At 50.9% G+C, this 13,027-nt stretch overlaps 5 protein-coding genes across 5 annotated transcripts; 2 read left to right on the top strand and 3 right to left on the bottom strand.

The window, feature by feature from the left end:
* Positions 1-730: 730 nt before the first annotated feature.
* Positions 731-2,611, bottom strand: N7457_008346 (flavin-containing monooxygenase; the record flags this gene model as incomplete). The annotated part of the gene is made up of 4 exons (XM_057179389.1): positions 731-1,404; positions 1,465-1,670; positions 1,734-2,184; positions 2,245-2,611. 4 exons carry the CDS (start codon positions 2,609-2,611, stop codon positions 731-733), a joined length of 1,698 nt encoding a protein of 565 aa, XP_057027775.1.
* Positions 2,612-3,274: 663 nt separating this feature from the next.
* On the top strand, positions 3,275-5,011 carry N7457_008345 (AMP-binding enzyme; the record flags this gene model as incomplete). The annotated part of the gene is made up of 2 exons (XM_057179388.1): positions 3,275-3,889; positions 3,944-5,011. The coding sequence occupies 2 exons, from the start codon at positions 3,275-3,277 to the stop codon at positions 5,009-5,011; spliced, it is 1,683 nt and encodes a 560-aa protein (XP_057027774.1).
* Positions 5,012-5,396: 385 nt separating this feature from the next.
* On the bottom strand, positions 5,397-6,242 carry N7457_008344 (uncharacterized protein; the record flags this gene model as incomplete). Its single annotated transcript, XM_057179387.1, has 1 exon — positions 5,397-6,242. The coding sequence occupies one exon, from the start codon at positions 6,240-6,242 to the stop codon at positions 5,397-5,399; it is 846 nt and encodes a 281-aa protein (XP_057027773.1).
* A 695-nt stretch (positions 6,243-6,937) lies between these two features.
* On the top strand, positions 6,938-8,584 carry N7457_008343 (DUF3500 domain-containing protein; the record flags this gene model as incomplete). Its single annotated transcript, XM_057179386.1, has 6 exons — positions 6,938-6,995; positions 7,064-7,263; positions 7,337-7,419; positions 7,493-7,702; positions 7,778-7,913; positions 8,018-8,584. The coding sequence occupies 6 exons, from the start codon at positions 6,938-6,940 to the stop codon at positions 8,582-8,584; spliced, it is 1,254 nt and encodes a 417-aa protein (XP_057027772.1).
* Positions 8,585-9,515: 931 nt separating this feature from the next.
* hmg1 (HMG-CoA reductase) lies at positions 9,516-13,024 on the bottom strand (the record flags this gene model as incomplete). The annotated part of the gene is made up of 3 exons (XM_057179385.1): positions 9,516-9,852; positions 9,912-12,631; positions 12,689-13,024. The coding sequence occupies 3 exons, from the start codon at positions 13,022-13,024 to the stop codon at positions 9,516-9,518; spliced, it is 3,393 nt and encodes a 1,130-aa protein (XP_057027771.1).
* Between the last annotated feature and the right edge of the window lie 3 nt (positions 13,025-13,027).

The following is a 13,027-nucleotide window of genomic DNA, read 5'->3' as shown; positions in this document are numbered from 1 at the left end:
TTTTGTGGAAGCCGAGGGGATATCAGATTTGTTCAAATTTGTTCAGTATAGCTAGATCTTAGATATAGTGCTGCAGTATCAGACTTGACAGGTTTATGCCTGACAAGGAGATGAGAAGCTAGGAAATAGATAAACTCTGTCAATATTGAGATGTTTCTGACCTCCCAAGTACTCAGACTTTGCATTTTACTGCCTGGGCTGTTTGTTAGGTACCTAGATAGCTCGTGGGGACATTCATAATTCTTTTGCACCAGATAGACGATTGGCTTTTGCTCTTCTTCTCCTCTCACAAGCCAGAACGGTCGGCTGTATCATAGTCATCCTTCCCCATCTATGAGTATCGGCAGTTTAAAAGCAACGATAGTCTCTATAGTCCAAAACACATTTCCTTCAGGGCGCATACATTATATTTTTCATAGAGCTCCCAGCTCCTTACGTGCTGATACTTGATACAATCATAATATATGCGGGGGGCTACAAAGGTCGCAAATTACAGACAAGAAGAAGGGTCAAGAAAGTCTCGCACAAATCGATTCTCTGGGGTTACAGCTATGAGATAAAAGAACAGAAGAAGAACAATCTCAGAGCTAACTAATAAAAACACAGTCCTAAGGACATTTGACAAAGCACAACAGACAAAGGGATGGTGAATAAACAACTCAATAGTCAGAATATCAGAAACACATCGTGCTAAATGAATATTTAGCAAGGCAAATCACCAGCAGTGCACTTAAAGGGTCTTGCTCTTTTGGCAAGCAGCTACTGGCTTCTCGAAAGTCTCCCACTGATCCCACTTGATATTCTTCAACAGGTTCCTCCACTGGGGGTATGACCAATGCATATTGAAGGTGTTCCATCCCTCATCATTCCTGAAGTAGGTCACACAAGATGGGCTAGACCAGGCAAAAGGCGCCTGTTTCTCCTGGAGGTCGAGGTTGTATGTCTTCTCAACGGCTCTTTTCGGAGACACGGCCAGTTTGACACCCTTCTTCTCTCGCTTGAGAATTTCGGTAACGAACTTGGAGTTCAGTTCGGCCTGGGCTTGCCAAAGATCTTGCTGTGAGCACCACAAGCCGACTGTGTTGGGACCGAAGACCATGAACATGTTAGGCATTTCGCTTGTTGACATGCCATAGAGGGCCTCCGGGTGGGCTTTCCATTTAGCTTGCAAGTCGACACCACCGGCCCCGCGAACGACAATATTGTCGAGGTGTTGAGCGGTATTGAAACCGGTTCCGTAAATAATCACGTCAAAGTTGCGCTCAATCTTTTCACCGGTCTCCTTGTCCTTAGAGATGACACCAGTCTCAGTGTAGGTGACCAGATCTTCCTTGGCAACATAGCAATTAGGCTTAGACACGGCTGGGTAGAAAGTATCCAACCAGAGGGGACGCTTGCAGAAGTCTAATGGTTCATATCGTTAGCATGGCTGTTCATACTGTTCGATGATGCTTAATCCCTTACATTTCGCAGTAGGCCGTAATTTCTCCCTGAGGATAGGGTCCTTCACCTGGTTTTCCAGCTGCTTTGTGGCAGCCACATTTTGTTCGTCGTTGAGCGGATGACCTTCAGTCACCAACTGCATTCCGATTCGCTCAATTGCCCAATTGGCATATCCTCGTACCAGGTTGGGGAAGTAAGGAACCCATGACATGGCAAACCGATACAGCCTTATCAATTGTCAGTTTTGCATCCAAGTCATATCCAATTTGTCCAGGATTTGATTTACTCACATGCCAAGTTTGTAGTCACCGCGAGGGATACAGAAAGGAGGTGTTCGCATATAAATCGTGAGATCCTTAGTCTTATCAACGATCTCAGGAACGATCTGGGCGACACTGGGACCACATCCAATGATTCCCACGCTTTTGCCAGTCAGATCGTAGTCTTGAGGCCAATAGGCCGTGTGCCACGAATCACCCTTGAATAGTTCGCGTCCTGGGGTGTTGCCAAACTTGGGTCGATCGAGGGCTCCAGTACAGTGAATGACAACGTCGGCCATCCACTGAGTGACTTTGCCTCCCTTTCCTTGGACGGCGACATGCCAGACCATGCGGTCTTCGTCCCAAATGCAAGATGTGACTAACACGTCGAACTGAGTGCAGCGTCCCAACTCGTAGTGGTTGGCAAAATCCGTATAGTAACGCACAAGCTCTTCCCGTCGCGCGAAGAAGTGTGAAAAGGCTAATTCTTCGATCAGTATGGAGTACTTCGAAGCAATTTTAGATTAACAAGTCGACTTACTTTTGGAGATGTAGTAGCTGGTGGTGTATACGATGCCTGGCACATCCAAGGCACAACCTGGATACTTATTTTTCTCCCAAACACCGCCAAAGCTGCTCAAGGCATCAAAGATCTGCATATCCTTGTGCTTGATTTTGCCATCGCGCAATAGACTGGTGGCTTGCTGCATACCACATACACCGGAACCAACAATGATAACCTTGCGACGATTCTCAGGGGGGACATCAATCGACGAGACGTCAAGGTTGACTGGACTATCGACAGCCGCAAAGCCGCCGACAGCGCGGTAATCATCGCTGGTGATCGTCCCAGCGTTGAACGACTTTGGTAGTGCCCCATTGGCAGGAGCTGCAGATGACTTGGTCATTTTGTTGTTCGCGTGTGGGATTGTGATCGATATGTTTCTCGCAGGTAGGCATTGCGTTGATTTCGCGGATTCCAGCAATGCTTTTAAACAAACTACAAGTGTAGTGTCCGAGGTCCTAGATGCTCCATTCTCTTCTCTCCCCAGACTCCCCGCTTTCCACTAAGTTCGCGGAGTTCCGATGCATGGCGGAGACCAGTGATGGTTCGAAGTTTCTCGTGAAACTCATCCCCTACGAGTAGGAGGCGGAGTTTGAAGTGGCATCTTGATGCCACCGCACTCATATCCGACAACCCGAATTGGACAAGCTTTGCCCCTTTTTTTTTCTCGGTTTGATGACATGTGCTCTGTGTTGCGGGGGACGGGGTAGGATGTGGTGGAGGTCATCCATTCGGATTCGAAGGTGGAATCCACCTCCAGCTTTCGGGCAAAAAGGAAGGCGATCTCCCTGCACTCCATGGGTGGACCCTCGGTAAAAGCCAGTCTTCGTGTCCGAGTTCCGAGCATAGCACTACATGCACCATGGAGTGCGGAGACGCTGATCCAAATCATCCATCTTATTAAGGCGAGACATCCCGACGACTGGTTGAAGTATCCTGAGCTCTTTAGACCTGTTTCTGAAAGAGCTTGACCTCCTCCTCTCGATCAGTATCTAACATTTCCACCATGACAATCTACCAAACCAGAGAGATCAGCGTCCCGCGGGATGTTAATCTCACGGAACTCCTACATAGTTCCCCCCGGGATGAGCCAACTCCCCCATCCCACGTCATTACAACCGACAGCTTGACCAACCGCAGTCTAACACTTGGAGAGCTGCGCGACCATGCCGGAAGACTGGCTCAGGGTTTCAAGACGCACCTGAACGCGCAAGACAGAGACCGCTGGGCCCTGATCTTGCCCAGCTCGGTCGAGTTGGTTGAACTCTTCCATGCAGTCTTGTGGTCCGGCGGTACAGCCTGTCCCATCAACCACGCGTTGAAGGCCAAAGACATTGCCCACGCCCTTGCAGTGTCGAGACCCAAATACGTTGTCGCATACACCGGCGCGCTCAAGGTCATCGAGGAAGCGATTCAGCTGGGCAAGAAGCAGCTTGCAAAAGCGAATATTGACTGGAAGACCCCTGTTATCATCACTGTGATCGGGAAAAGAATCCCGGGCTATCAACATGTTCCAAAGGACTTCCTCGAGGATGAGCCCTTGCCAATTCCGCACTGGGACGATACCTCGGATCGCATTGCCACTATCCATCTGACCTCCGGCACAACCGGCAGCTCCAAGGTAAATACCGCCCTCTTTCCTTTGCGTTGAAAACAGCTTCTCATCTATTTCTAGGGCATTCAACTCTCTCACTACAATTTTGTAGCTCAATGCCATCAACTGTGGCACCATGACCCGAATCTATGGCCCAGCGACTATCGCCTGATTGGCTATACCCCATGGGTGCATATTGCCATGACCACAGTGCCAATGTTCCTCGGTCCTTGGGCAGGTCTGATGCACCACGCCATGCCATCGTTCAACATTGATGGCCATGGCGCCTTGACCAAGTCAATCCAGCCTACCGCATTCCAAGGAGCACCATCTGCCCTGCTTCCTTTGCTCCGAAACCCCAAGCTCCGCGAGAAATACGACTTGTCCCGAATGAAGCATCTGCTTAGCTTGGGTTCGGGAGATACGGAAGAGTATTCCAAGGGAGTGCTCGCTCTCGCGGATTGGCAGCAGATCAATATCTACGGCATGACGGAAGCTTCCCCGTATATTGCCTATAAGCGCCATGATAGCAACCTCCCCCGGGGTGTGGTTGGCCATCTCATGCCAAGCGTCAAGGCGAAATTGAAGGTTCCTGGCACATTCGACGATGCCCCGAAAGGAAGCGACGGCGAGTTGTGGGTTAGCGGTCCCAATCTGGCCTCTGAATACATCGGAGTCGGCAATATGGACGAGACAAATGCAGCGGCTTTCCCCGAGCCCGGATGGTACAACACCGGTGACGTCTGCAAAATCTCCGAAGACGGCGTGCTTTCCGTGGTGGGCCGAACAAAGGAGCAGATGAAGTACAAGGGCTTCCAGGTGAATCCGGCCGAGTTGGATGTTTTCCTACTTAGCCACCCACATGTCCTCGATGGAGCCGTTGGCTCGATTTGGGATGACCAGGAACTCACCGAGTTGCCGACGGCCTATGTGGTCTTGCGGCCGGAATGCAAGGGCAAGGAGCCCGAGTCACTCCGACGTATTCAGCGGGACTTTGACACTGAAGTCGGGGGCTACAAGAAGTTGCGCGGTGGAGTGTGGGCTGTTACTCAGATTCCTCGGAATATCACTCACAAGGTTCTGAGGAAGGAACTGAAGAACCATATCACTGGCCTTTGCTCACTGGAGAAGAGCCAAACCAAGCTTTGAATATGGCTATCTCAAGTCATATCCATCGAGTTTCAGCTGCTTCATAGGGAAAAGGTTGTTAGTTTTGTCTCACGGAAAGGAAGAAATGTAACTTGAAGTGCCACCATCCGAGTTCTACGGAATGCTGAATGGGCGGACTTACTGTGATCATAAACCACTTCCCTGTTTGTAACATTTTTTGTAGAGAAAGGCAGAAACTGAAAAATCTCAGATGGGCTTCATCGCATAGAAAAAGAAGCATGTTTTCATGTAGGTACAGAATTTAGAGATCCGGGGTTCTGACGGTAGCAACCTAAACCATCTTATACATGGACTACCTAGTTTCTGTTTATGAATCATGCCATACTATACCACCGGCCCCCGAGCAGTTCCTTAATACCCTCACTCACACGGTGCTCACCGGCTTATCGTTTTCCAATTTACCAGCTGCATTCAGATCCCCAGAATGACCCTCACCGGTGATGGTCAAGGTCACGCCGCGATCCCAAGGACGACCCTCAGCAGGCACGGGTGACAGGATGGAGAGATGCTTTTCAGCAACGTTGCCATCATTGAATTGTCTGTGAGGCACACCAGCTGGCAAAATCACGAGTGTTTCCGGGCCAACCACGTGTTTCTCCAGGGCGACTTCGATCGTTAGCTCTCCTTCGAGCACAAAATAGTATTGGTCGAACTCATGCACATGCGTCCCAGGGCCCCCCTTGCCGGGTGCGACCTCGGCGTAGTAGATGACGCTACGCGTCGATCCCGAGGAAGGGTCCGCCAATGGCAGGGTCAGGAAGCCGGGCAGTGGCTCTGTACAATGTGCAGGGTCGGCGCGGCGGACATAACCCTTGCGAGTGGATCGGAGTTCCAGTGGTACATCCTCGGGGCTGTCGACCAAGTACGCGATTTTCCCCAGTGGCGAAGGTGATGGTATGATCATCTCGAGGTGGGTCTCGGTTTCGGGGCCGTCGTTCCAATTGCAGTGGGCAAGGCCGGCCGGGATGAAGACGAGGCTACCCGCGGTGACCGTATAGACCTCATTTCCCAGACGGAGTTGCATCATGCCACGCAGAAGATAATAGAACTGATCACTGTGGTGGTAGTGTAGGCCTGGCCCGCAGCCTCCTCCGCCAATATGGCTGGCAATGATAATTCCGCTCTCTAGATGAGAGAGAATCTGAGCGCGGTATTTTGGGAAACCAGTGTCGACGGCCTGGTCTTCATCGAATGGGCGAATAAATTGCATCTTGAATCTTGGTGGCGTTTGGCGGGTGGAATAATTGTGTTTGTCAAAATGAGAGCGTATGTTGCAATTAACCACCAGTTAATCAAGCAGTGATGACCAGATTCTTTCAGAGTGATGGTTTGAGTAAAAGTTACCAATTGTCATCTATATACTCCGTCGATACAATTACATGTCCCTGCCACAGACCAATACCCCGCGGAAAGCTTTGGGCCTCAATGCCACCGGCAGCCGAGGCGTGCTTTCTCTTGAAATCCAGCAAATTGAACTGCAACCCCCTCTTCTTATTCACGATGCCAATAGAAAATGAGGCTGGGGGAAGCATCAGGGGCGGTGATTGGCCAGTATCTAGGCCATCCACATTCGGATCTCAGAGCGAGACGAAGAAAACTTACGCACTCAACTCCGAATCTGGGGATTTCAACGCCATTGGCCAAGCAACTGTGAAACGGGGAGTGACTGATTTCTGAGACGTCGGAAGATACGATGAGAGACCGGACAACGTAGTGGTCAGTGATTACATCCCACCAGGCCATGTACCTGCGTATCCCCGCCAGAGCTATTGACTCCGACGAGAATTGAAGCAATCGTTGAAGGGCGGTTTATATTAAACATAAGAGCTGCGACTGTGCTACTAAGTGCTTCACAATCAATATCATCTCACAACCCCAGTTCAAATCCCTTGTATAACCACAACCATGGGTTCTGTTGGGCCCGAGACTGTCAATGGCTACCGTCGCTACTTGCCTCTTGCTGGTAAGTCTGTCTGTGGTAGAACGATCTTGGATCACTTGCTGATACATGGTTTGCGATGTACCTTAAAGGCGATCCTCGGATTGCAGACCGAGATACAATGAGTCCATATGAGGTGTCTGAGAAGATGCTCGCAGAGCCCGTCATCAAAGAGCTTTTTGATGGTTGGAGAGCCAATATCAGCAAGCCCTACTATGGCATCACCACCGATGGCACCAAGGTCGAGAATATCTATTCTCTCCAGGACGAAGGGGCCCCAACACAGAAGATTGTAAGTGCCAAATCACCCAACAGCAATGGCTACTTGATGTCTCATCGCAAGTCGAATATCTAACACCACCCAGGTCGCCGCAGCCAACCAGGTGCTGGAGTCATTTACACCCGAGGAAAGACTCAAGACTCTCAATAGCCTGGATAGTGGAAATTGGTCAGTCTGCTTGCACTTCATGGCACCTCTCTCTCCAAGCAGGGGAACCCAGTTTTGCTGACATTGGCCGTAGGAGAAAATGGTCAAACACAGAGATCATCGCGTACGAGGTCGGTGTGCGCTTGGAACATCTCCAAGACCACCAGGTTGACCAAATCTGGAATCTGCTGAAGCAATCACTCAGCGAGGCTGGATATGCCAAAGCCCAGGCGGCTGTCAGGACAAATAAGTTCTTGGGTGAACTTTGCCACTCGCGTGCAATGCTAAACGATAGGAGTTACTTGTTCGTCAACACTTTCCCTTTTATACACCCTACTCTGTATCCCCTCATAAGCTAACCATGCATTCCATCCCAAAGTTTCCAAATTTTCGGCCAGCCATCGGAGACCGAGCCATGGGGATATAGCTTTTTCGGTCACCACCTTGTCTTGAACATCTTCTTTGTCGAGAATCAGATGGTCATCGGACCGGCTTTTATTGGTGCTGAGCCTAACGTGAGTGCAGATCCCTGACATCACTTTCTCCATTAGATGTGTTCTCTGCTTTTGACCTCATTTCAAATATTCCGTTTGTCTCTCGCTAACGCTCAAGGCTACAGATCATTGATGCTGGACCCAACAAGGGTACCCAGCTTTTCATTCCCGAAGCCAAACTCGGCCTTCAGCTCATGCAAAGCCTTTCCCCGGAACAACAAAGTCAAGCACAGATCTATGTCGGGTTGCATGACCCCGCCATGCCCGAGGACCGCTGGAATCTAGCAGACCAGCGTCATCTCGCAGGGACATCCCAGGACAACCGAGTGATCCCCTACGAAGGTGTCGTTGCAACCTCGTTAACCCCCGAGCTTCAAGAACTGCTCATTTCCATCGTGGCGGTCTTCCAGGAGCTGTTGCCCGCAGCCCCACTCGCTCACAAGCTCGAATTGATTCGCAAGCACCTTCCGGAGACGTACTTCTCCTGGATCGGCAAGTTCGGGGATGATGATCCATACTACTACCGCATCCAAAGTCCAGTGGTGTTGGTGGAGTTCGATTATCATTCTGGCATTTATCTTACCAACACAGAGCCGCAGAAATATCACACCCACACTATCCAAAGACTTCCCAATGGGGGTGATTATGCGACTGAGCTTATTCGCCAGTGGAAGGAGAAGCACGCCAAATAGGGGAGCAGTGATTCTCTATGGATGCAAATTTAAAGGTCTATCGCGGTCAGCTTAGTTGTTTGATGACAATGGACTTTCTTATCCAAGCTTGAGGCTGGATGCGCATGTAACTGTGTGATTTGCTTGTTTCTATTTCTTCCAATGAGACTGGAGAGTTTATATTAGACGTGCATGGCAGTACAGTACTTTGTACCCTGTACAGAGAGGGCTATTGAGGCTGGATCTTTGGGAAGTACGAAGCAGTGCGACACATGCCCTAATGCCCCTGTAATCTAAAACATAAGCAACATAAACCTTTATTTATGTATTCTGTCTCGTGCATTGGTTTCATTCCCCTATTTGAGAGAAGAAAAGAAGGGGGTAAAAGCCTCCGGCGCACGAGGCCACTCAGGGGCCGACAGTTCTAGGCCCTTTGCCCCGTAATTCTCTACACCGCGTGTTCCCGAAGCTGTCCCACCCTTTTATGGAGTATGTACGGAGCACGGAGTACGGAGTACTCCGTACGCTGTAGAGCGATATCGGCTGGAAAACAATTGAATTCTTTCGGTCATATCTATAGGTAAAACAAACACCGAGACACTAAGTACACAGCAACAACTTCAATACCCGCTCAAATGTTTTGAAGCGTTGATTTTGGAGCTCCCAAGGGTATCCCTTCGGTTGGCTTCATTAGGGATCATGTTGATCCACTGACAGGCAGAAAGGTCACCGACAATATCCGATCTCCGGACAGGCCAGTATTGACAAATCATCGCTGGCCAGACGAGAAGGTCTCCCATGATGATACAGGGGGCAAAGAACAGGGCGATGTGCAACACCGAAAGGTCTGCATCGGAAGAGAATGGTATCGGGAGAATCATGGGCACATAGGGCCACAAATATACATTGGCCCACACAGCTGAGGGCCAGGAGGATCTGGTCATGTCATCATTTATTTGGAGGTCATGGAAAGGCCGCGAGCGGCGCCGACGGCAGAAGACACCGGGGTCGAGGACCGCGTGGGGGCCGCGCTACGGTTGTGGGCCATGTGGGCCTTGACGAGATGACCGGCGGCGAGCGCAGCGCACAGGCTGAGCTCACCGGCGAGAACGGAGGCAGCAATGATACGAGACAGTTGGCGTGCGTTCTCACCGGGGGAGGTTGCGTGAGCGCCGCGGACACCCAGAAGGTCCAGCATGGCTCCTTGGGCCTCAAGGATGGTACCACCACCGATAGTACCGACTTCAATAGAAGGCATTGATACAGCGATTTGGAGGTTGCCGTTGTTGCTGTGCGGGGTTAGCATCGACGATCAAAAAGGGGTAAATGATGGAGATGGGGTGCTTACTTCTTCATGGTTGTAATACAACTGCTGCTCTCCACGTTTTGGGCAGGATCCTGACCCGTAGCGAGGAAAATAGCAGACACAATGTTAGAGGCATGGGCGTTGAATCCACCTAAGCTGCCTGCCATTGCACTTCCAATCAAGTTCTTGCTAACGTTCAGCTCAACGAGCGCATTGACGTCGCTCTTAAGAACACTCTTGACAATATCGCCAGGAATGATAGCCTCTGCCACAACGGACTTACCACGTCCATCGGTCCAGTTGATTGCAGCAGACTTCTTGTCAGTGCAGAAGTTGCCAGAGAGCGAAATGATAGACATGTCATCGAAGCCACAGTCCTTAGACATGACATCCAGAGCCTTCTCACAACCCTTGGAGATCATGTTCATACCCATAGCATCACCAGTAGTGGTCTTGAAGCGAATGTACAAGTAAGTTCCGGCAAGGGCAGTCTTAAGACTCTGGAGACGAGCAAAGCGACTGGTCGAGTTGAAAGCGGCAGTGATGATACTCCGACCTTCCTCGGAATCAATCCAGACCTTGGCAGCGGCAGCCCGAGCCAGGGTCGGGAAAGTCACACAAGGACCACGGGTCATACCATCACCAGTCAAGACAGTCACGGCACCGCCACCGGCATTGATGGCCTTGGAGCCACGACTCGTGCTAGCAACCAAGACACCCTCGGTAGTGGCCATAGGAATGAAGTAATTTTGACCATCGATATTGATGGGACCAGCAACACCGAGAGGAAGGGGCAAGTAACCAATAACGTTTTCACAGCAAGCACCGTGGACCAGACCGTAGTTGTAACCCTTGTAGGGGAGCTTGGATGATTCCAAAATGGACGTGATGGCAGAGGTAGCAGGAGTCCGGGAGACCACAGATCTGCGGATCTTCACAGCACGAGTAAAGGCATCAACACGGCTCATCAGATTCTCATCCTCCATGGACTTCTCGAGTGCATAACCAGGAAGCTTTCCTCGGAGAGAAAGATCAACTAGCTCCTCATCAGTAAGCATGGGGGCGCGCTTTTGCTTGAGCAGTGCCTCGCATTCCTCTGGGGTACGGTTTGACGTTTGCTCATTGGGTTCGAATTTGGGATAAACCTTTGGTGCCTCGGGCTCCACGAAAGGAGCGGGGGCGGCCTCCGGATCCTTGATGCTCCAACGGGCAGCATTGAAAAGATAGCCATTGAGAATGATGCTGAGAGTCAGAGCGGCGATAATCCACTTGCTGATGATAGGATCCTCCACACTCTTGAGCAGACTTTCGAGAACCTTGCCACCAACAGCATCCAAGAACTGATCGGTATACTCGATTTCAAACGAGCCAGAGTCGGTAGGGGCTGCATAGTGAATGGAAGGGTACTCCAGCTTGTACTTGATCGGCGAAAGAATGGTAACAATCGTCTCCTGCTTCTGGCTCTTGGCAGCAACATAGACAGCATCCAGGCCATTCTCTGCCACCTTGAAAGGATCAATTGGGGTAGGAGACAGGACACTAGAGAAACGAGAGAGCAAACCACCGTTGCCGGTGTTGCGGAAAGGAATGGCTGACATGTTCACGACATTGACCAAGATCAGACCACCAACCATCAGAATCTTGAAACGGCGAACATTGCTGGACTTGATCTTACGTCCAAAGATGCTTGTGTCTGCCTCATTGCTGCCAGATCCGGCACTTGGCCAGTCATTGCTGGATGCGACATTCTCAGCGACACTGTGGGTAATACCATCCTCCTCCAAAGCCTTGCGCAGCGCCACGTGACGCTTGATCCGAGTGATCTCAAGCTTGATGCAGAGAATGGTGGTGTAGAAAGTGAAGAGAAGCACGCAATCAAAGAACAAGATCAATGCTGCGAGGAAGCAGAACTGCTGGAGTCCACCTTGAACGCCAGAGGCCGCACCCAAGGCCAACAAGCCAATCTCAATGCAGTAGTGCTGGACGATCTCGAAGCCTTGATCCTTGATAGCAGCTGCAATGGACTCCTGGATGGATCTCGGGGTGCTCGAGGCCAGAGGACGGGGGGCAGCACCGGGACGGGCTCGTCGATTATCCACAGAAGCCTTGAGAACGGCCCGAGTGAACATGATTGGCTTCTCAAAGCCAATGGTCACAACCAGGAATGGGAGACCTTCGGAGAGCAAGAGCAGGTTGATAGGCACACCGAGTCTAGTGGTCACGTGCAAACCGAAAAGGAAGGCAAAGGAGCCAGACAGAAGCACAGTAGCCGCGAGCCAAAAGTTGGAGCCCAGTCTTCGCATCGAGAAGAAAAGAGATACGAAGCTCAGGTGCATCGAGATGTAGCCCAGAGCCATGATGACAATGTCAATGGTTTCTGCGTGCTTGATCAAATCAACGAAGGAATTCCATGCATCGGCAATCCAGAGTTTCACGGCTCTGCGGGATCCGTAGGCCGGGCCGCGAGCAGCTCTCATGATCCACTTCTTGGATTCCTCCTCGTCCTCGTCTGTGGACGGGTTGGGGATCTCCTGCACAGCCTTCAAAAGTTCCGAGACTTGGTCAAAGGGAACGGTATAGGCTAGGGAAGCGTCATTGGTGAATTGCGAAAAGAGATTCGGGGTGTAGGGCACCAAGCTAGCGGAGACATTGCCAGGGATTGGGACATCATCAACTTGGGGAGCAGTTGAAGCAGAGTTAGAGGTGGAATCGGGGAAAATAAGGGTTGTCAGCGCCAGGTGCTGAGCAGTAGGCTTCTCGGTCTGGAATTGTGGGTTAGTCTGGAATCGCAACGGTCATAGAGAAAGAAATCAACTCACCTGGGAGTCAGTCCAGGCGTCTTCCACCTGCCACTTCCACGAAGTTGACTCTCCGAGGCGGAGGTTACGACTACCCTGGAGAAGGGCATCGGTGTCGACTTGTCCTGCGACACTTCGGGGGTCCTTGCTGGTATCCAGCAGACTGCCCTCGAGAAGACCCACATAGGTAGTACTAGCAAGGATGGCAATCACGACGAGGGTGTGGATGGGGTGCACACAGGCACGACGAGAGATAAACTGAAGGCCTGTCACGATCTGACGCCGAATCCAGCTAGGTTGGGTTTCGCGCTCTTCCTCGGTTGAGCGAAGGCGTTTAGAGATAAACGAGGTAGCCATGGT

The sequence above is a fragment of the Penicillium paradoxum genome, assembly GCF_028828445.1.
Source record: "Penicillium paradoxum strain IBT 22861 chromosome Unknown utg000007l_segment0_segment0, whole genome shotgun sequence".
NCBI classification, from domain to species: domain Eukaryota; kingdom Fungi; phylum Ascomycota; class Eurotiomycetes; order Eurotiales; family Aspergillaceae; genus Penicillium; species Penicillium paradoxum.
This window is presented reverse-complemented; position numbering and strand designations above follow the sequence as displayed.